This window comes from Salvelinus alpinus, chromosome 7, assembly GCF_045679555.1.
Source record: "Salvelinus alpinus chromosome 7, SLU_Salpinus.1, whole genome shotgun sequence".
NCBI lineage: Eukaryota > Metazoa > Chordata > Actinopteri > Salmoniformes > Salmonidae > Salvelinus > Salvelinus alpinus.
Genome location: NC_092092.1, coordinates 5,300,386 through 5,325,284, shown reverse-complemented (window position 1 = coordinate 5,325,284; position 24,899 = coordinate 5,300,386). Strand labels below are relative to the sequence as shown.

At 38.3% G+C, this 24,899-nt stretch overlaps 1 protein-coding gene across 12 annotated transcripts in view; it reads right to left on the bottom strand.

Moving 5' to 3' along the window:
- Positions 1 to 24,899, bottom strand: part of LOC139580351 (calcium-activated potassium channel subunit alpha-1a-like) — a 264,274-nt gene that overhangs the window by 64,928 nt on the left and 174,447 nt on the right. For 10 of the 12 annotated variants that reach the window (XM_071408931.1, XM_071408930.1, XM_071408932.1 and 7 more), the window contains 4 exons: positions 18,537 to 18,612; positions 14,478 to 14,553; positions 12,459 to 12,629; positions 758 to 849 (listed from right to left, as the gene is read on the bottom strand). In XM_071408931.1, coding sequence (XP_071265032.1) covers positions 758 to 849; positions 12,459 to 12,629; positions 14,478 to 14,553; positions 18,537 to 18,612 — 415 coding nt within the window. Of the gene's footprint in view, positions 1 to 578; positions 671 to 757; positions 850 to 12,458; positions 12,630 to 14,477; positions 14,554 to 18,536; positions 18,613 to 24,899 lie in introns of all 12 variants that reach the window. The other 2 variants (XM_071408929.1, XM_071408927.1) reach the window with 1 other exon arrangement.

Below are 24,899 nucleotides of genomic sequence, written 5' to 3'. Positions count from 1 at the left end.
TAGGACACTTAAGACACTAGTCACTGTTTTTTTTTTAAATTGTGAAGTATTTTCAATGACATCATCTCTGTCATTAAGATAGAACATATCATGTTAAAAATTCAATATATTCATGAATTTTAGAAATGCTATATAAAATGACTACAACTCTAGTTGGAATCAGTAGTGACTTTACGTGCCCCTCAAAAAATAATAAAAAATAATAATACGTGCATTGTGGTGGCTGGTAAGATGCATATGACCGGCAAACACAAAACACAGACACAAACATGTAAACATTCTAGTAAATAAATGAGTAAAACGTTCAAGCATATAGCAAATAATGCTTTTGACACGATGACGGCTAGCACACAAATACCGGTACAAAGCAACAGCGTAAGCTTTTCATGGCCAAACTCTCCAGTCACCTGTGTGACTTTAAAAAATATATTTTAAAAAGGTCTAAACTTTTTAATATAAAACAATTTTTAGAATAATTACTGGTACTCCTCTTTAGGAGAGGGGGGCAATTTGAGAAGTCACACCAAAACCACACCTTTTAGATTCCTTTTTTTGTTTGTTTATTTGTTTTGACTTACTTTCTGCCTCGGGTCGAGTTATAACTCCCTCCGTATTTCTTCCGATTAAGGATGAGAGCAGCAATTTCTGGCACGTAGCGAGCAAACATGGCCTACATGCATGGAACAGAAAAAGAAAAGGGCATGCAGAGGACGATTCTACTGCGGCAGAGGCAGTAGAGCCTCCCAGTAATACTTACTTTCTCCCATTAACAGCACTATAGGAACCACCATATTTCTTGCGGTTTCCTATTAACTCTATGATTTCAGGGACGTAGCTCGCAAACATGGCCTAAGGAGAAGATAGGAGACAGAAGAAGAGACTAAAACAAAGATAGGCAAAGAGAGAGAGAGCAGGGCGTCTATTTTTGCTTCAAATATATCCGTAAAATCTGAAAATTCTAGAAAAAGAAAAAATGAAAAAAGAATAGAATAGAATAGAAAATTTGCACAAAAAAAAATTTCATTTCTCTCGATACAATAATTGATGGATAGAACAAGTCAGAATACTACATTATAGTAAAAGTTTGAACAAAATCTGAAATTATGTAAATGTTATCATATTCAGATTCTAGGGGGATAAAAGTATGATAAGCAATGAAGAAAGAAAAAAAAGTTAGGAAATTTAACTTAACTAGCTTTTACGGATATTTAGTTAGGAAAAAAGCAGGAAAATGACACAGTTGACACTCTGTATGCCAATCTGTTATTGAAAAAGTTGAAAGGAAGAAAAAGGAAGAAAAAAAACCTTATATGCCATGTTTTGTCCAACAAACACTTATGCCAGGTTGACTTGAATAGCACAGCCTACCGTAACATATCTGCAAATTTGAATTAGCTGAAAAATGTGTTTATCCAATAGATTTGAGGCCTTGTGTATGCTTAAATTTGACTTGTAATATAATGTATAAACTTACAGTATATACAAAGTGTACAAAACTGAACTAACTACTGTAGTACTGTACTACTGTCTGAACTGACTACTGTAATACTGTACTACTGTCTGAACTAACTACTGTAGTAGTACTGTACTACGGTCTGAACTAACTACTGTAGTAGTACTGTACTACTGTCTGAACTGACTACTATAGTACTCTACTACTGTCTGAACTGACTACTGTAGTAGTACTGTACTACTGTCTGAATTGACTACTGTAGTACTGTACTACTGTCTGAACTGACTACTGTAGTAGTACTGTACTACTGTCTGAACTAACTACTGTAGTAGTACTGTACTACTGTCTGAACTGACTACTGTAGTAATACAGTACTACTGTCTGAACTGACTACTGTAGTACTGTACTACTGTCTGAACTAACTACTGTAGTACTGTACTGCTGTCTGAACTAACTACTGTAGTACTGTACTACTGTCTGAACTGACTACTGTAGTACTGTACTACTGTCTGAACTAACTACTGTAGTAGTACTGTACTACGGTCTGAACTGACTACTATAGTACTCTACTACTGTCTGAACTGACTACTGTAGTAGTACTGTACTACTGTCTGAATTGACTACTGTAGTACTGTACTACTGTCTGAACTGACTACTGTAGTAGTACTGTACTACTGTCTGAACTAACTACTGTAGTAGTACTGTACTACTGTCTGAACTGACTACTGTAGTAATACAGTACTACTGTCTGAACTGACTACTGTAGTACTGTACTACTGTCTGAACTAACTACTGTAGTACTGTACTACTGTCTGAACTAACTACTATAGTACTGTACTACAGTCTGAACTGACTACTGTAGTAGTACTGTACTACTGTCTGAACTAACTACTGTGGTAGTACTGTACTACTGTCTGAACTAACTACTGTAGTAGTACTGTACTACTGTCTGAACTAACTACTGTAGTAGTACTGTACTACTGTCTGAACTGACTACTGTAGTAGTACTGTACTACAGTCTGAACTAACTACTGTAGTACTGTACTACAGTCTGAACTAACTACTGTAGTAGTACTGTACTACAGTCTGAACTAACTACTGTAGTAGTACTGTACTACAGTCTGAACTAACTACTGTAGTAGTACTGTACTACTGTCTGAACTGACTACTATAGTAGTACTGTACTACTGTCTGAACTAACTACTGTAGTAGTACTGTACTACTGTCTGAACTGACTACTGTAGTAATACAGTACTACTGTCTGAACTAACTACTGTAGAAGTACTGTACTACTGTCTGAACTGACTACTGTAGTAATACAGTACTACTGTCTGAACTAACTACTGTAGTAGTACTGTACTACTGTCTGAACTGACTACTGTAGTAGTACTATACTACTGTCTGAACTGACTACTGTAGTACTGTACTACTGTCTGAACTAACTACTGTAGTAGTACTGTACTACTGTCTGAACTGACTAATGTAGTACTGTACTACTGTCTGAACTGACTACTGTAGTAGTACTGTACTACTGTCTGAACTGACTACTGTAGTACTGTACTACTGTCTGAACTGACTAATGTAGTACTGTACTACTGTCTGAACTGACTACTGTAGTAGTACTGTACTACTGTCTGAACTGACTACTGTAGTACTGTACTACTGTCTGAACTGACTACTGTAGTAGTACTATACTACTGTCTGAACTGACTACTGTAGTAGTACTGTACTACTGTCTGAACTGACTACTGTAGTACTATACTACTGTCTGAACTGACTACTGTAGTACTGTACTACAGTCTGAACTGACTACTATAGTACTGTACTACTGTCTGAACTAACTACTATAGTACTGTACTACTGTCTGAACTAACTACTGTAGTACTGTACTACTGTCTGAACTAACTACTGTAGTAGTACTGTACTACTGTCTGAACTGACTACTGTAGTAGTACTTGTACTACTGTCTGAACTGACTACTGTAGTACTGTACTACTGTCTGAACTGACTACTGTAGTACTGTACTACTGTCTGAACTAACTACTGTAGTAGTACTGTACTACGGTCTGAACTAACTACTGTAGTAGTACTGTACTACTGTCTGAACTGACTACTATAGTACTCTACTACTGTCTGAACTGACTACTGTAGTAGTACTGTACTACTGTCTGAATTGACTACTGTAGTACTGTACTACTGTCTGAACTGACTACTGTAGTAGTACTGTACTAATGTCTGAACTGACTACTGTAGTAGTACTGTACTACTGTCTGAACTGACTACTGTAGTAATACAGTACTACTGTCTGAACTGACTACTGTACTACTGTCTGAACTAACTACTATAGTACTGTACTACAGTCTGAACTGACTACTGTAGTAGTACTGTACTACTGTCTGAACTAACTACTGTGGTAGTACTGTACTACTGTCTGAACTAACTACTGTAGTAGTACTGTACTACTGTCTGAACTGACTACTGTAGTAGTACTGTACTACAGTCTGAACTAACTACTGTAGTACTGTACTACAGTCTGAACTAACTACTGTAGTAGTACTGTACTACAGTCTGAACTAACTACTGTAGTAGTACTGTACTACTGTCTGAACTGACTACTATAGTAGTACTGTACTACTGTCTGAACTGACTACTGTAGTAGTACTGTACTACTGTCTGAACTGACTAATGTAGTACTGTACTACTGTCTGAACTAACTACTGTAGTAGTACTGTACTGCTGTCTGAACTAACTACTGTAGTACTGTACTACTGTCTGAACTGACTACTGTAGTACTGTACTACTGTCTGAACTAACTACTGTAGTAGTACTGTACTACGGTCTGAACTAACTACTGTAGTAGTACTGTACTACTGTCTGAACTGACTACTATAGTAGTACTGTACTACTGTCTGAACTAACTACTGTAGTAGTACTGTACTACTGTCTGAACTGACTACTGTAGTAATACAGTACTACTGTCTGAACTGACTACTGTAGTACTGTACTACTGTCTGAACTAACTACTGTAGTAGTACTGTACTACTGTCTGAACTGACTAATGTAGTACTGTACTACTGTCTGAACTGACTACAGTAGTAGTACTGTACTACTGTCTGAACTGACTACTGTAGTACTGTACTACTGTCTGAACTAACTACTGTAGTAGTACTGTACTACTGTCTGAACTGACTAATGTAGTACTGTACTACTGTCTGAACTGACTACTGTAGTAGTACTGTACTACTGTCTGAACTAACTACTGTAGTAGTACTGTACTACTGTCTGAACTAACTACTGTAGTAGTACTGTACTACTGTCTGAACTGACTACTGTAGTACTATACTACTGTCTGAACTAACTACTGTAGTAGTACTGTACTACTGTCTGAACTGACTACTGTAGTACTGTACTACTGTCTGAACTGACTACTGTAGTATTGTACTACTGTCTGAACTGACTACTGTAGTACTATACTACTGTCTGAACTGACTACTGTAGTACTGTACTACAGTCTGAACTGACTACTATAGTACTGTACTACTGTCTGAACTAACTACTATAGTACTGTACTACTGTCTGAACTAACTACTGTAGTACTGTACTACTGTCTGAACTAACTACTGTAGTAGTACTGTACTACTGTCTGAACTGACTACTGTAGTAGTACTTGTACTACTGTCTGAACTGACTACTGTAGTACTGTACTACTGTCTGAACTGACTACTGTAGTACTGTACTACAGTCTGAACTGACTACTGTAGTAGTACTGTACTACGGTCTGAACTGACTACTGTAGTACTGTACTACAGTCTGAACTGACTACTGTAGTAGTACTGTACTACTGTCTGAACTGACTACTATAGTACTGTACTACAGTCTGAACTAACTACTGTAGTACTGTACTATTGTCTGCACTAACTACTGTAGTACTGTACTACAGTCTGAACTAACTACTGTAGTACTGTACTATTGTCTGCACTAACTACTGTAGTACTGTACTACAGTCTGAACTGACTACTATAGTACTGTACTACAGTCTGAACTAACTACTGTAGTACTGTACTATTGTCTGCACTAACTACTGTAGTACTGTACTACGGTCTGAACTAACTACTGTAGTACTGTACTACACTCTGAACTAACTACTGTAGTACTGTACTATTGTCTGCACTAACTACTGTAGTACTGTACTACTGTCTGAACTAACTACTGTAGTACTGTACTGCTGTCTGAACTAACTACTGTAGTACTGTACTACTGTCTGAACTGACTACTGTAGTACTGTACTACTGTCTGAACTAACTACTGTAGTAGTACTGTACTACGGTCTGAACTAACTACTGTAGTAGTACTGTACTACTGTCTGAACTGACTACTATAGTACTCTACTACTGTCTGAACTGACTACTGTAGTAGTACTGTACTACTGTCTGAATTGACTACTGTAGTACTGTACTACTGTCTGAACTGACTACTGTAGTAGTACTATACTACTGTCTGAACTAACTACTGTAGTAGTACTGTACTACTGTCTGAACTGACTACTGTAGTAATACAGTACTACTGTCTGAACTGACTACTGTAGTACTGTACTACTGTCTGAACTAACTACTGTAGTACTGTACTGCTGTCTGAACTAACTACTGTAGTACTGTACTACTGTCTGAACTGACTACTGTAGTACTGTACTACTGTCTGAACTAACTACTGTAGTAGTACTGTACTACGGTCTGAACTAACTACTGTAGTAGTACTGTACTACTGTCTGAACTGACTACTATAGTACTCTACTACTGTCTGAACTGACTACTGTAGTAGTACTGTACTACTGTCTGAATTGACTACTGTAGTACTGTACTACTGTCTGAACTGACTACTGTAGTAGTACTGTACTACTGTCTGAACTAACTACTGTAGTAGTACTGTACTACTGTCTGAACTGACTACTGTAGTAATACAGTACTACTGTCTGAACTGACTACTGTAGTACTGTACTACTGTCTGAACTAACTACTGTAGTACTGTACTACTGTCTGAACTAACTACTATAGTACTGTACTACAGTCTGAACTGACTACTGTAGTAGTACTGTACTACTGTCTGAACTAACTACTGTGGTAGTACTGTACAAATGTCTGAACTAACTACTGTAGTAGTACTGTACTACTGTCTGAACTAACTACTGTAGTAGTACTGTACTACTGTCTGAACTGACTACTGTAGTAGTACTGTACTACAGTCTGAACTAACTACTGTAGTACTGTACTACAGTCTGAACTAACTACTGTAGTAGTACTGTACTACAGTCTGAACTAACTACTGTAGTAGTACTGTACTACTGTCTGAACTGACTACTATAGTAGTACTGTACTACTGTCTGAACTAACTACTGTAGTAGTACTGTACTACTGTCTGAACTGACTACTGTAGTAATACAGTACTACTGTCTGAACTAACTACTGTAGTAGTACTGTACTACTGTCTGAACTGACTACTGTAGTAATACAGTACTACTGTCTGAACTAACTACTGTAGTAGTACTGTACTACTGTCTGAACTGACTACTGTAGTAGTACTATACTACTGTCTGAACTGACTACTGTAGTACTGTACTACTGTCTGAACTAACTACTGTAGTAGTACTGTACTACTGTCTGAACTGACTAATGTAGTACTGTACTACTGTCTGAACTGACTACTGTAGTAGTACTGTACTACTGTCTGAACTGACTACTGTAGTACTGTACTACTGTCTGAACTGACTAATGTAGTACTGTACTACTGTCTGAACTGACTACTGTAGTAGTACTGTACTACTGTCTGAACTGACTACTGTAGTACTGTACTACTGTCTGAACTGACTACTGTAGTAGTACTATACTACTGTCTGAACTGACTACTGTAGTAGTACTGTACTACTGTCTGAACTGACTACTGTAGTACTATACTACTGTCTGAACTGACTACTGTAGTACTGTACTACAGTCTGAACTGACTACTATAGTACTGTACTACTGTCTGAACTAACTACTATAGTACTGTACTACTGTCTGAACTAACTACTGTAGTACTGTACTACTGTCTGAACTAACTACTGTAGTAGTACTGTACTACTGTCTGAACTGACTACTGTAGTAGTACTTGTACTACTGTCTGAACTGACTACTGTAGTACTGTACTACTGTCTGAACTGACTACTGTAGTACTGTACTACTGTCTGAACTAACTACTGTAGTAGTACTGTACTACGGTCTGAACTAACTACTGTAGTAGTACTGTACTACTGTCTGAACTGACTACTATAGTACTCTACTACTGTCTGAACTGACTACTGTAGTAGTACTGTACTACTGTCTGAACTGACTACTGTAGTAATACAGTACTACTGTCTGAACTAACTACTGTAGTAGTACTGTACTACAGTCTGAACTGACTACTGTAGTAATACAGTACTACTGTCTGAACTAACTACTGTAGTAGTACTGTACTACTGTCTGAACTGACTACTGTAGTAGTACTATACTACTGTCTGAACTGACTACTGTAGTACTGTACTACTGTCTGAACTAACTACTGTAGTAGTACTGTACTACTGTCTGAACTGACTAATGTAGTACTGTACTACTGTCTGAACTGACTACTGTAGTAGTACTGTACTACTGTCTGAACTGACTACTGTAGTACTGTACTACTGTCTGAACTGACTAATGTAGTACTGTACTACTGTCTGAACTGACTACTGTAGTAGTACTGTACTACTGTCTGAACTGACTACTGTAGTACTGTACTACTGTCTGAACTGACTACTGTAGTAGTACTATACTACTGTCTGAACTGACTACTGTAGTAGTACTGTACTACTGTCTGAACTGACTACTGTAGTACTATACTACTGTCTGAACTGACTACTGTAGTACTGTACTACAGTCTGAACTGACTACTATAGTACTGTACTACTGTCTGAACTAACTACTATAGTACTGTACTACTGTCTGAACTAACTACTGTAGTACTGTACTACTGTCTGAACTAACTACTGTAGTAGTACTGTACTACTGTCTGAACTGACTACTGTAGTAGTACTTGTACTACTGTCTGAACTGACTACTGTAGTACTGTACTACTGTCTGAACTGACTACTGTAGTACTGTACTACTGTCTGAACTAACTACTGTAGTAGTACTGTACTACGGTCTGAACTAACTACTGTAGTAGTACTGTACTACTGTCTGAACTGACTACTATAGTACTCTACTACTGTCTGAACTGACTACTGTAGTAGTACTGTACTACTGTCTGAACTGACTACTGTAGTAATACAGTACTACTGTCTGAACTAACTACTGTAGTAGTACTGTACTACAGTCTGAACTGACTACTGTAGTAATACAGTACTACTGTCTGAACTAACTACTGTAGTAGTACTGTACTACTGTCTGAACTGACTACTGTAGTAGTACTATACTACTGTCTGAACTGACTACTGTAGTACTGTACTACTGTCTGAACTAACTACTGTAGTAGTACTGTACTACTGTCTGAACTGACTAATGTAGTACTGTACTACTGTCTGAACTGACTACTGTAGTAGTACTGTACTACTGTCTGAACTGACTACTGTAGTACTGTACTACTGTCTGAACTGACTAATGTAGTACTGTACTACTGTCTGAACTGACTACTGTAGTAGTACTGTACTACTGTCTGAACTGACTACTGTAGTACTGTACTACTGTCTGAACTGACTACTGTAGTAGTACTATACTACTGTCTGAACTGACTACTGTAGTAGTACTGTACTACTGTCTGAACTGACTACTGTAGTACTATACTACTGTCTGAACTGACTACTGTAGTACTGTACTACAGTCTGAACTGACTACTATAGTACTGTACTACTGTCTGAACTAACTACTATAGTACTGTACTACTGTCTGAACTAACTACTGTAGTACTGTACTACTGTCTGAACTAACTACTGTAGTAGTACTGTACTACTGTCTGAACTGACTACTGTAGTAGTACTTGTACTACTGTCTGAACTGACTACTGTAGTACTGTACTACTGTCTGAACTGACTACTGTAGTACTGTACTACTGTCTGAACTAACTACTGTAGTAGTACTGTACTACGGTCTGAACTAACTACTGTAGTAGTACTGTACTACTGTCTGAACTGACTACTATAGTACTCTACTACTGTCTGAACTGACTACTGTAGTAGTACTGTACTACTGTCTGAATTGACTACTGTAGTACTGTACTACTGTCTGAACTGACTACTGTAGTAGTACTGTACTAATGTCTGAACTAACTACTGTAGTAGTACTGTACTACTGTCTGAACTGACTACTGTAGTAATACAGTACTACTGTCTGAACTGACTACTGTAGTACTGTACTACTGTCTGAACTAACTACTGTAGTACTGTACTACTGTCTGAACTAACTACTATAGTACTGTACTACAGTCTGAACTGACTACTGTAGTAGTACTGTACTACTGTCTGAACTAACTACTGTGGTAGTACTGTACTACTGTCTGAACTAACTACTGTAGTAGTACTGTACTACTGTCTGAACTGACTACTGTAGTAGTACTGTACTACAGTCTGAACTAACTACTGTAGTACTGTACTACAGTCTGAACTAACTACTGTAGTAGTACTGTACTACAGTCTGAACTAACTACTGTAGTAGTACTGTACTACTGTCTGAACTGACTACTATAGTAGTACTGTACTACTGTCTGAACTGACTACTGTAGTAGTACTGTACTACTGTCTGAACTGACTAATGTAGTACTGTACTACTGTCTGAACTAACTACTGTAGTAGTACTGTACTACTGTCTGAACTGACTAATGTAGTACTGTACTACTGTCTGAACTAACTAATGTAGTACTGTACTACTGTCTGAACTGACTACTGTAGTACTGTACTACTGTCTGAACTAACTACTGTAGTAGTACTGTACTACGGTCTGAACTAACTACTGTAGTAGTACTGTACTACTGTCTGAACTGACTACTATAGTAGTACTGTACTACTGTCTGAACTAACTACTGTAGTAGTACTGTACTACTGTCTGAACTGACTACTGTAGTAATACAGTACTACTGTCTGAACTAACTACTGTAGTAGTACTGTACTACTGTCTGAACTGACTAATGTAGTACTGTACTACTGTCTGAACTGACTACTGTAGTAGTACTGTACTACTGTCTGAACTGACTACTGTAGTACTGTACTACTGTCTGAACTAACTACTGTAGTAGTACTGTACTACTGTCTGAACTGACTAATGTAGTACTGTACTACTGTCTGAACTGACTACTGTAGTAGTACTGTACTACTGTCTGAACTAACTACTGTAGTAGTACTGTACTACTGTCTGAACTAACTACTGTAGTAGTACTGTACTACTGTCTGAACTGACTACTGTAGTACTATACTACTGTCTGAACTAACTACTGTAGTAGTACTGTACTACTGTCTGAACTGACTACTGTAGTACTGTACTACTGTCTGAACTAACTACTGTAGTACTGTACTACTGTCTGAACTGACTACTGTAGTACTATACTACTGTCTGAACTGACTACTGTAGTACTGTACTACAGTCTGAACTGACTACTATAGTACTGTACTACTGTCTGAACTAACTACTATAGTACTGTACTACTGTCTGAACTAACTACTGTAGTACTGTACTACTGTCTGAACTAACTACTGTAGTAGTACTGTACTACTGTCTGAACTGACTACTGTAGTAGTACTTGTACTACTGTCTGAACTGACTACTGTAGTACTGTACTACTGTCTGAACTGACTACTGTAGTACTGTACTACAGTCTGAACTGACTACTGTAGTAGTACTGTACTACGGTCTGAACTGACTACTGTAGTACTGTACTACAGTCTGAACTGACTACTGTAGTAGTACTGTACTACTGTCTGAACTGACTACTATAGTACTGTACTACAGTCTGAACTAACTACTGTAGTACTGTACTATTGTCTGCACTAACTACTGTAGTACTGTACTACAGTCTGAACTAACTACTGTAGTACTGTACTATTGTCTGCACTAACTACTGTAGTACTGTACTACAGTCTGAACTGACTACTATAGTACTGTACTACAGTCTGAACTAACTACTGTAGTACTGTACTATTGTCTGCACTAACTACTGTAGTACTGTACTACGGTCTGAACTAACTACTGTAGTACTGTACTACAGTCTGAACTAACTACTGTAGTACTGTACTATTGTCTGCACTAACTACTGTAGTACTGTACTACAGTCTGAACTAACTACTATAGTACTGTACTACAGTCTGAACTAACTACTGTAGTAGTACTGTACTACAGTCTGAACTGAGCCTTCTTCCATTGTTATCCCAAATAGAAATAATCAAGTCAAATCAACATAATAATAGTAGAATGGTTTTGGTTGCATCATGCTAAGTGTTGTGTGTAACTGGTCTAAACTGATGTGTCATGTTGACCATCGCGCTGGTCTATAGATCACTCCTTTCACTGTGTTTGTTGGAATTTGGGGAGGGGACCTCAAGCATTGAGTGATCTGAAACCACACATTACTTAAGTTAACAGCGGGGAATTATAAAACCAATCTTACTCGTTTTGAACCATATAGAAATGCAGTATATACTCAGAAATAAAACTATACAAAATATAATAATACATGTAAATGTGTATACCTTCAGTACAATTATTATTTAATAAGTACTATGGTATAGTATAATACTTACAAATATAATGAACTTGACAATAATAAACAGCCATGGGTAACTCAGCCACAGAAAAACATCAACTACAAGACAACAATAGAGCTTTGATTTTCAACAGGCTTTTGAAGTGCAGAGACTTCCCAGCTGTTGGTAAGAGCAGCAGTGGACAGGTACCGTGATGGCTGGAGCTGTGATCGTATGCATGAAGGATATAAGCGGGTTAGGTAGAAATAAAATAAGAGGGGGTTTTACCAAACCACCGAGGATGAAGAACACCATGAAAAGTCGTCCCAGGGTAGTTTTGGCGTACACGTCTCCATAGCCCACAGTGGACATGGTAACCATCAGTAAGTAGACACATTCCCAGTAGGAAAGTGACTGGGAATTTTGGAAGTTTTCCCAAGGATCCCCTGAGTTTTCCACCTAGAACAAAGGTCACAATACTAGATATTGAAAGAGAGGAACAGAGAGCCTTTTTCATGTACTCAATCTTGTATTATAATTTACTAACTCACTCTCACTCACTCATCTGATTTATTACTTACTTACTCAGTTATTTCTTAGTTACTTTGTTACTCACACCGTATCAATTTTGTACTGTCTCCAGAACTGTAAAGAACTTTTACATTTTCAGAAGCAATGACTATGCTACCATCTAGAGGCCCTACACATTTTAAAAACAGACTCATACATATTCCACAGTTATAACATGCATCAAAGTACTGTAGCCATTTTCTGTAACTGTATTTTTTGTATAGTTACAGGATATATCTCTGTAGGATATCTAATGTTTGTAAGGATATCTCTGTAGCTGTATCTCTGTAGGATATCTCTGTAGCTGTATCTCTGTAAGATATCTCTGTAGCTATATCTCTGTAGGATATCTCTGTAGGATATCTCTGTAGGATATCTCTGTAGGATATCTCTGTAGCTGTATCTCTGTAAGATATCTCTGTAGCTATATCTCTGTAGGATATCTCTGCAGCTATATGTCTGTAGGATATCTCTGTAGGATATCTCTGTAGGATATATCTGTAGGATATCTGTGTAGGATATCTACTGTTTGTAGGATATCTCTGTAGGATATCTCTGTAGGATATCTCTGTAGGATATATCTGTAGGATATCTGTGTAGGATATCTACTGTTTGTAGGATATCTCTGTAGGATATCTCTGTAGGATATCTACTGTATGTAGGATATCGCTGTAGGATATATCTGTAGGATATCTACTGTATGTAGGATATCTCTGTAGGATATCTCTGTAGCTATATATCTGTAGGATATCTGTGTAGGATATCTACTGTTTGTAGGATATCTCTGTAGGATATCTCTGTAGCTATATCTCTGTAGCTATATCTCTGTAGGATATCTCTGTAGCTGTATCTCTGTAGGATATCTCTGTAGGATATCTCTGTAGGATATATCTGTAGGATATCTGTGTAGGATATCTACTGTTTGTAGGATATCTCTGTAGGATATATCTGTAGGATATCTACTGTATGTAGGATATCGCTGTAGGATATCTCTGTAGCTATATCGCTGTAGGACATCTCTGTAGCTATATCTCTGTAGCTATATGTCTGTAGGATCTCTCTGTAGGATATCTCTGTAGCTGTATCTCTGTAGGATATCTCTGTAGGATATCTGTGTAGGATATCTCTGTAGCTATATCTCTGTAGGATATCTGTGTAGCTATATCTCTGTAGAATATCTACTGTATATATGATATCTCTGTAGGATATCTACTGTATATATGATATCTCTGTAGGATCTCTCTATAGGATATGTCTGTATCCTTTTCCTGCAGTCAAATGACCAATCCTCCCTCTAGTGGCCCCATGGGTCGAATGTTATTCATATTTTTCACAATTTCCTAATTAATAAACATTATTTGTTTTAAACCTTCTGAAAATCCCATGTTTCTATATCAAACGGTTTTTGTTATATTTCAGTCTTCTGTGATGTATATAAAGTGTAATATTGGGATTCAAACTCAAAATGGAAAACATTTCAACTCTACATCTGACATGGTCCAGGTGTCTTCTTCTTTTTAAACCATGTGTGTGAGGTGTAGACTTTTATTTCAAAGTAGATCTGTTTAAGACTACCAAGAATCACTCTGTGTGACCCTGATTTAGCCCACTGCAGTATTAAAGGGGCTAGGTTGTACAATACTTTACTTAAATTGATGTCTGTTAGATGTGTCAGAGACTGAATATTTACAATCATATAGTTCTTCTGTTTCGCCTTTATGGTGCTGGGTAACTCACCAAATGTATGAAGCCTGCAGCTGTTAGCCATGTGCTTATGAAGATTGAACACAAGTTCACCAGTTTTATGGAATTGCTATTGAAAACAAGAGAGCCAGACAATATCAATGAACATTGATAGTGTTGAACACCAAAAGACCTGCCTTGTGAAAGTTGAAGTGTACGAGTACAGGATCCATATTTGGTAATAAGATGTCGGTAGCACTTCAATCGACCTGTTTGTCAAAACGGTGCCGTAATACAGTCATGAACATAACAAAAAGTCGTTTGGTTTCTCCAGTTGTTACTATATTCCCTTGAACTATAAATGCCTACATTCCTTTAGGATATATAATGCCTACCAGGGATTTTGTTTAAAGAACCTCCTTTAGGATAAAGGGTGATATCTGGTTACAGAACCTCCTTTAGGATAAAGGGTGATATCTGGTTACAGAACCTCCTTTAGGATAAAGGGTGATATCTGGTTACAGAACCTCCTTTAGGATAAAAGGTGATATCTGGTTACAGAACCTCCTTTAGGATAAAAGGTGATATCTGGTTATAGAACCTCCTTTAGGATAAAAGGTGATATCTGGTTACAGAACCTCCTTTAGGATAAAAGGTGATATCTGGTTATAGAACCTCCTTTAGGATAAAGGGTGATATCTGGTTACAGAACCTCCTTTAGGATAAAAGGTGATATCTGGTTACAGAACCTCCTTTAGGATAAAGGGTGATATCTGGTTACAGAACCTCCTTTAGGATAAAAGGTGATATCTGGTTACAGAACCTCCTTTAGGATAAAAGGTGATATCTGGTTATAGAACCTCCTTTAGGATAAAAGGTGATATCTGGTTACAGAACCTCCTTTAAGATAAAGGGTGATATCTGGTTATAGAACCTCCTTTAGGATAAAAGGTGATATCTGGTTATAGAACCTCCTTTAGGATAAAAGGTGATATCTGGTTACAGAACCTCCTTTAGGATAAAAGGTGATATCTGGTTATAGAACCTCCTTTAGGATAAAAGGTGATATCTGGTTACAGAACCTCCTTTAGGATAAAGGGTGATATCTGGTTATAGAACCTCCTTTAGGATAAAGGGTGATATCTGGTGATATCTGGTTACAGAACCTCCTTTAGGATAAAGGGTGATATCTGGTGATATCTGGTTATAGAACCTCCTTTAGGATAAAGGGTGATATCTGGTTACAGAAACTCCTTTAGGATAAAGGGTGATATCTGGTTATAGAACCTCCTTTAGGATAAAGGGTGATATCTGGTTACAGAACCTCCTTTAGGATAAAGGGTGATATCTGGTTACGGAACCTCCTTTAGGATAAAGGGTGATATCTGGTTATAGAAACTCCTATAGGATAAAGGGTGATATCTGGTTACAGAACCTCCTTTAGGATAAAGGGTGATATCTGGTTACAGAACCTCCTTTAGGATAAAGGGTGATATCTGGTTACATAACCTCCTTTAGGATAAAGGGTGATATCTGGTTATAGAACCTCCTATAGGATAAAGGGTGATATCTGGTTACAGAACCTCCTTTAGGATAAAGGGTGATATCTGGTTATAGAACCTCCTTTGGAATAAAGGGTGATATCTGGTTACAGAACCTCCTTTAGGATAAAGGGTGATATCTGGTGATATCTGGTTATAGAACCTCCTTTAGGATAAAGGGTGATATCTGGTGATATCTGGTTATAGAACCTCCTTTAGGATAAAGGGTGATATCTGGTGATATCTGGTTACGGAACCTCCTTTAGGATAAAGGGTGATATCTGGTGATATCTGGTTACAGAACCTCCTTTAGGATAAAGGGTGATATCTGGTTATAGAACCTCCTATAGGATAAAGGGTGATATCTGGTTACAGAACCTCCTTTAGGATAAAGGGTGATATCTGGTAACATAACCTCCTTTAGGATAAAGGGTGATATCTGGTTATAGAACCTCCTATAGGATAAAGGGTCATATCTGGTTACAGAACCTCCTTTAGGATAAAGGGTGATATCTGGTTATAGAACCTCCTTTGGAATAAAGGGTGATATCTGGTTACAGAACCTCCTTTAGGATAAAGGGTGATATCTGGTGATATCTGGTTATAGAACCTCCTTTAGGATAAAGGGTGATATCTGGTGATATCTGGTTACGGAACCTCCTTTAGGATAAAGGGTGATATCTGGTTACAGAACCTCCTTTAGGATAAAGGGTGATATCTGGTGATATCTGGTTATAGAACCTCCTTTAGGATAAAGGGTGATATCTGGTGATATCTGGTTACGGAACCTCCTTTAGGATAAAGGGTGATATCTGGTGATATCTGGTTACGGAACCTCCTTTAGGATAAAGGGTGATATCTGGTTATAGAACCTCCTATAGGATAAAGGGTGATATCTGGTTACAGAACCTCCTTTAGGATAAAGGGTGATATCTGGTTATAGAACCTCCTTTAGGATAAAGGGTGATATCTGGTTACAGAACCTTCTTTAGGATAAAGGGTGATATCTGGTGATATCTGGTTACAGAACCTCCTTTAGGATAAAGGGTGATATCTGGTTATAGAACCTCCTTTAGGATAAAGGGTGATATCTGGTTACAGAACCTCCTTTAGGATAAAGGGTGATATCTGGTTACAGAACCTCCTATAGGATAAAGGGTGATATCTGGTTATAGAACCTCCTTTAGGATAAAGGGTGATATCTGGTTATAGAACCTCCTTTAGGATAAAGGGTGATATCTGGTTACAGAACCTCCTTTAGGATAAAGGGTGATATCTGGTTACAGAACCTCCTTTAGGATAAAGGGTGATATCTGGTGATATCTGGTTACAGAACCTCCTTTAGGATAAAGGGTGATATCTGGTTATAGAACCTCCTTTAGGATAAAGGGTGATATCTGGTTACAGAACCTCCTTTAGGATAAAGGGTGATATCTGGTTACAGAACCTCCTATAGGATAAAGGGTGATATCTGGTTATAGAACCTCCTTTAGGATAAAGGGTGATATCTGGTTATAGAACCTCCTTTAGGATAAAGGGTGATATCTGGTTACAGAACCTCCTTTAGGATAAAGGGTGATATCTGGTTACAGAACCTCCTTTAGGATAAAGGGTGATATCTGGTTACAGAACCTCCTTTAGGATAAAGGGTGATATCTGGTTACAGAACCTCCTTTAGGATAAAGGGTGATATCTGGTTACAGAACCTCCTTTAGGATAAAGGGTGATATCTGGTTACAGAACCTCCTTTAGGATAAAGGGTGATATCTGGTTACAGTCCTGTCCAGTATTAGTCTGGCCTGACCCCAGCCCATGTATGCACTGTTTGTTCTGTCCTGCTCTGCCCTTACCTTCATCACAGTTAATGAGTCTGGGGATTATTCTGAAGCATTTTGTTGAGCTATAAGCTCTTCCTGACATCTGTGCATCACCAGCTTTAATTCTAAGCAGTGGGGTAAATGATATAATTCATCATGTTGCATGATGTCCAATAGGTTTCCAAGAGCAGAATCATCAATTCAGAATCAATTTGGAATTGACGAAAAATGTAATATAGGATATAATGTATTATACATCATAGAGAACAATACCAAACATGTAATCACTTTAGTTTTTAAAAGTGAAATATATGATTTGCTTGTTATCATAGCAGTACAATATAATATAATACGGTACATTTTTTAATTCCCCAAATATGACAGAAATATACCAAACTGTTCCCCCTGTAATCCAGCAGGACTGAAAGTAGGCCATGCTCACTTGACTAGCTGTCAATAACAAAAATATTTGATCCAATATCAAAGCTGCACAAGTTCTGAGATGAAGTTCTATATTTAACACATGTCCAGTAGCTACTGTCCATTAAAATGCCCGCAGTATCAGAAAAGCCAGTAAATCTATTGTATAATTGTAAAACTGTGTCAATATTCATCACAAATGAAGTCAGAATTACAAACACTGTCATAACATAGCGCATGCAAATATTTGAAATACTACCTAATTAGAATTAATACAAATCTAATTCTACTTAACCTAAATACACTGAAGGTGGAGAAAATTAAAATGCACTTACCTTGTTTTTAATATATTCAAAAACTGTAAGATTTCTGAGAACTGTATCAATCTTAAGGCCCTTAAAAACCGTAAGCCTGTGTAAGAGAAAAGTACAAGTTACTCAGAGTGAATTCTTTGCTAATGTTATTTACATCAAGTCATTGTTATTCGCCTGTACACAGTAAAGCCAGTAAAATCACAGCAAACCAAATTGCATACCTTTGAGGCCTTCATCCATCGTTAAAAGCTTTAATGGACTCATGGCTAATAACAAACTAAAGAGCCCTTCAAAAAATGTGCAGCACCAAAGCACAACCAAGGTATAGGCCTCTCAAAACAGCAGCAGAGAAGCAAGTAGCAGAAACTACCAAAAAAAAAGTATTTAAAAACCTTATTCAAAACAACACAGTCTGCATCAAAGAATCTTCTGAGGAATAAATACAATGCCAATGTCTCGTATAGAGTTTTAATCTCAGGAGACTCACTAAATCACAAAGCACAAGCATCTACCAGAATCATTTTTCATTACTAAAAGGACTAAAAGAGTGAACAAGCAAGAGATGAAAACCTGGATTAGTCAGACCAAAGACAGGTGGACCGGCCCAGTTTAGACGGGTCAACAGCCATGACGTCAAATAATCCCACATTGTAGCCATTAAAAAAATAATATCTAAGTACCCTTCCAAGAGCTCAAGGTCAAAGGTGAATTGCCACAAGCTGTTGCATCATTACCTTCAAAGATCTGTGCCACACACACACACACACACACACACACACACACACACACACACACACACACACACACACACACACACACACACACACACACACACACACACACACACACACACACACACACACACACACACACACACACACACACACACACACACACAGAGTATAATCTGATCATCCAACAAATGGATGTGAAATAATGAATTGCTTATTGTTATAGCACCGAAGGCTGTTTCAGTATGGCAACTGTATTTCAATCCCACAATACCCTGCTGGGGATAACTGTGTACTGCAGCAGATGCACTGTAGACGTAAACCTGCTGTGTTGCCAACGTTGAGTCACTGAGGACATTTATTGACATTTGTTTTATAATTGTATTTTCCTCCTTTCTCAATGATTATTGTCCATAAATCCCTAAATGATAACATCACATTATGTAACTCATAATGAGCTTGGATAGTGAATGAAATGCCCTTAAAACAAAAATGTGTTGACTGTGTCAATCCCAGAAAGTTACTAAAAAAAACATTCCAATAATGCACAATTCTAGGCCACTAAAACCTCTTATATGTACTCTACCAGCACAGAGCTGTGTACCATGGTGTTCACGACTCACTCTGATTAAGTCCTGCACTGTAAACAAATTACTCTTTGGATCAACCTACAAACAAAAGGTGTCAACTGGTTACAAGTAAATTAGTTCTCAATTCAAATAAACTAAATTTGTCGATACCAAATATATGATTCTATGCTGTTATATTTGATTATTAACAAACCAATATTTCAAGTTGTAACCTATATATTTTTTTACCTATATTTTTCACTCAACCAAATGTCCCCTTTGGTTAAATAACATAAATACTCACTAATATATATAAACCAAGTAGATGTTTCACTTTGGAATAACTTATCCAAATTTCTTACATTTCTTAATTTCCTGTTCATCAAATATTGGTTTCATAACATGAAAAAATGTCTCGAAACACTTTCTTTACATAACACTGTCACATTAACTGCACTGTAATTTACTGGCAGCCAGTCTTGTCGCTGCAACTCCCCTACGGACTCGGGAGAGGCGAAAATCGAGAGCCATGCGTCCTCCGAAACACGACCACGCCAAGCCGCCCTGTTTCTTGACACATTGCTTGCTTAACCTGGAAGCTAGCTGTACCAATGTGTCGGAGGAAACACCATCCAACTGACGACCGAAGTCGAGGTACCTGGCCTGCCACAAGGAGTCGCTAGAGCACGATGAGACAACCCGGCTGGCCAAACCCTCCCCTAACCTGTAAAACGCTGTGCCAGCTGTGATCAAACCCAAGGCTGTAGTGAAACCTCAGCACTGCGATACAGTGCCTTAGACCGCTGCGCCACTCGGGAGGCCCTGTACCTTTTTCTTTACAGTGACTTATAGAGATCCTACTAAATTACTAGAAGGGCTATGTCATGAAACCTCAAAGTTCCAGAATGCAGTGAAAATGGCAGCTATATCAGCCAGGGAGAAATCCAAACCAGTCTAATTGGAATTAATGGCAGTAGAGGCTTAATCCTGATTTTACTTATGCAGGAAAATAAAAGTATTCTATTGTGTAATATAATTATTGTCTACCTAAAATATTGTCAAATAATTATAAATACAGTTTATACGGGTCTCATACACTTTTTCTGTATAAATAGCCTCTAAAATATATGTAAACAGACCATAAATGTCTAAATTTGAGTTTTCTTGGAAATCTGTGAGTGCTATTATATGATACAATGTCACTAATTCCAACTTGTCTAAGTCCTATTATCAACTGATTTCAGACAGTATATGACTGTGGATTGACAGCTTTGTTTTTATTTAATTAAAAAATATATATATTTAACAAGGCAAGTCAGTTAAGAACAAATTCTTATTTACAATGACGGCCTACCCACTGGCCAAAACCAGACGACGCTGGGCCAATTGGGTGCCGCCCTATGGGACTCCCAATCAAGGCTGGTCATGATACAGCCTGGAATAGAACCAGGGTGTCTGTAGTGATACCTCCAGCACTGAGACGCAGTGCCTTAGACCGCTGCGCCACTCAGGAGCCCTGGTTTGAACGGAATGTTGGCATATTGGCAGTTAATTAGAAACATTTATGGAATCCATCCTCTAAAACTGACTGGCTATAGTTAACTCACAAACATACAGTGGAGATAAATTAATCAAATTCATTATTTTACACACTATCTTATCATAGCACTGGCAAACCATGGTTGACCAAGTCCCAAAATGGCTGTCCTTTATTCCATCCTAAGAAGGTTCATGTCCATTCTATTCTAATTCCATGCTTACAGCTAACTTTGATTTGATTTGAATTAGCAGCCAGTAAGTTACTATTAAAAACAACAGGATTTTTGTTTACAGTATGGGTACAATTTTGTAACCAAATGGTGACCGTCTGATCAATGGAAACCTTTCTAGGCTCTTTATGTCATTGAAGATTCAGAGCTGGCAGTGAACATATAATTATATTTAAAAAACATAGCACATTACTAGGAATGACAGGTGGCCAGAAATAACAAACTGGAAGTCCCGCCCCCAATAGGCCATGCCTCCAACTCTTCTGATAGGCTGCCCGCTATGCAATGCGAATGCACATGAGGTGTTGAAAGGAATTTAAAAGTTTTCTTTCAAATAAAAAAATCACATTGATCTGTCAAATTCGTTAGCTAAACCGCAGCCCCAAGAGTAAACAATCACGTGAAATATTCCCTGCCTTTGGTAACAAAAACGTTACAGATGAAAGACGCTGCAGTAAATCAAATATCTATAATCTATAAATACAACATGAACCATTCAATGTCTCACTTCCTCATGCTTTTTTTTTGTATTGATGTTAGAGAATTTCCCGACATGAGCTCTCTCTCCTTATCTCTTTCTCCAACTGACATGGTGGCAGGCAGTGGAGGAATTTTTGGACCAGGCACAGAAAAACAACCTCTGGATTTATATTACATCCTACTAATAATGTCCTACATTGTCTAGCCAGGTCTTACGGTCGTACCCCAGTAGAAGATGAAATGGAAGCAGGTCCTACCCCAGTAGGAGATTAAATGGAAGCAGGTCTTACCCCAGTAGGAGATTAAATGGAAGCAGGTCTTACCCCTAGTAGGATATGAAATGGAAGCAGGTCTTACCCCTAGTAGGATATGAAATGGAAGCAGGTCTTACCCCAATGGAAAATGAAATGGAAGCAGGTCTTACCCCAATGGGAGATGAAATGGAAGCAAGTCTTACCCCCAGTAGGAGATTAAATGGAAGCAGGTCTTACCCCAGTAGGAGATGAAATGGAAGCAGGTCTTACCCCAGTAGGAGATTAAATGGAAGCAGGTCTTACCCCAGAGTATGATATTAAATGGAAGCAGGTCTTACCCCAGTAGGAGATGAAATGGAAGCAGGTCTTACCCCAGTAGGAGATTAAATGGAAGCAGGAAGACACAGGTTGTCCCGGTCCTCTTTCTCCACGGCCTGCTGTTGTTGGTCCATCTTGACCCTGTAGCCGTTCTGGAACGTCGCCGCGTGTTCTGGAACGTCGCCGCGTGTTCTGGAACGTCGCCGCGTGTTCTGGAACGTCGCAGAGCGCGTGCCCCCATCGGGCCCTCTGTACACTAACATCTTAGTCAGAATCATGATGTCTAATCTCTTCTAAGACTGACAAATAATTACGTCGGCAAAGCTTCCCGAAATCCATAGTAAGTTTCCCAGTTGTTAAGTTTCTCGTCAGTCAGTGTGTAGATATGGTTCTGTTTAAGGCTTCACAACATCCTCTGGAGCTGCGTAACCCAATTCCTTTACAACAGCTTACTCTATCTATCCCCTGCTTCTGTCCCCTTCCTTTATCACACAGCAAATCAATCAAAGGCTCTCAGTATCCATCTCAGACAGCGGAGAAAAGAGGAGCAGATGGGCGCAACATGTCTCTGTCCAACCAAGAAGAGATCAAAATAAAACATGTTCTGTAGGCGTGTCAGGATCAGATTTCCCACACATACTGTAGTATCCTCGTTATGATCATCGGTGGTGTACGTCAAGCTGAAAACAAGCCCCTGTTCTGTTCCATCAGGATATTACAGCATAAGCTCCTTGTTTGAGCTCCTTGTTTGAGCTCTTTGTTTGAGCTCCTTGTTTGAGCTCCTTGTTTGAGCTCCTTGTTTGAGCTCTTTGTTTGAGCTCCTTGTTTGAGCTCCTTGTTTGAGCTCCTTGTTTGAGCTCCTTGTTTGAGCTCCTTGATTGAGCTCCTTGATTGAGCTCCTTGATTGAGCTCCTTGTTTGAGCTCCTTGTTTGAGCTCCTTGTTTGAGCTCCTGGTTTGAGCTCCTGGATTGAGCTCCTGGTTTGAGCTCCTTGTTTGAGCTCCTTGTTTGAGCTCCTTGTTTGAGCTCCTTGTTTGAGCTCCTTGTTTGAGCTTCTTGTTTGAGCTCCTGGTTTGAGCTCCTTGTTTGAGCTCCTTGTTTGAGCTCCTTGTTTGAGCTCCTTGTTTGAGCTTCTTGTTTGAGCTCCTTGATTGAAAGCTGCCATAATCATCATCACGATACTGTATGAATAAATATACTATTATAGCAGCTTTCAATCAATGTAATGTAATGTGATGTAATGTGATGTAATGTAATGTAATGTGATGTAATGTAATGTGATGTAATGTAATGTAATGTAATGTGATGTAATGTGATGTAATGTGATGTAAATGTGATGTGATGTGATGCTTTTCAGTCTGTTGTACAGTAGGATTGCTGCCTTTTCCTGCTTTGAGCTGTTATGTGGTATGTGACAATAGCTAGCAGTCATCTTTTATAACAGCAGTTGTCATTAATTCAGGGTCATTGTTCTTCTACTAAAATCAAGAGAAAGAATAATGAATGATTGCTAAAGCCTCTCACCTCTAGACAGAGTTTGACTCGGGCACTGACACATCACGTGGTGATACACATTCTTTCTGGTGACAGTTTTGAGGAGTTACGATACGTTCTACCCTAAAATGACTGTCTGTGACAGAAGGTGGCCGACTGCTGTCTGATGAGATGTACTGTACATTGTCTGGTAGTAATGGGACAGACAGTCTTGTTGGCCCCTGTCTTTTCCTGTGTGGGTCTGCTAAGTCATATCAAGACATCGTAGGCCTATAAGACTTCCAGTGAAATCACAATGTCCAGAATCAAGAAAAAACATAAAACCTAACAGAATATAACATTTTCAAAAGCATCTCTTTAAGTGCAATCGTTAAGGCTAGTTTCAGTGGACAGCTGAACGGTAAAAGCCTATTTCTGTGTTTACTTGTACAGCTCATGAGTAAAAAGCTGGAGCATTTGGAACAGGAATTAGCTGCTGTCTTTTCTAAACGGGTAATGTTATGTTGCTTCCTGGGTTTCATCCCTACAAGGCTCTCACAAAGTTACTTACTAAAAGAGCAATGGCTTGAATTTAATTGGAATGACAAACTGGTTTTATTTTCTGTCCAGAGGTATGAAAAACTAAATCAGTTGAACTTCCAACTAAGAATCATTCGACGTGGAAACTCCACTTGTAAAGTAGCTAGGCAACAGCAATCAACAGAATTACTTAGTATGTTGCCGAGGGTAGACTATAAGCAGTTAGCTATAGAACTAACTTGGAGGGTAG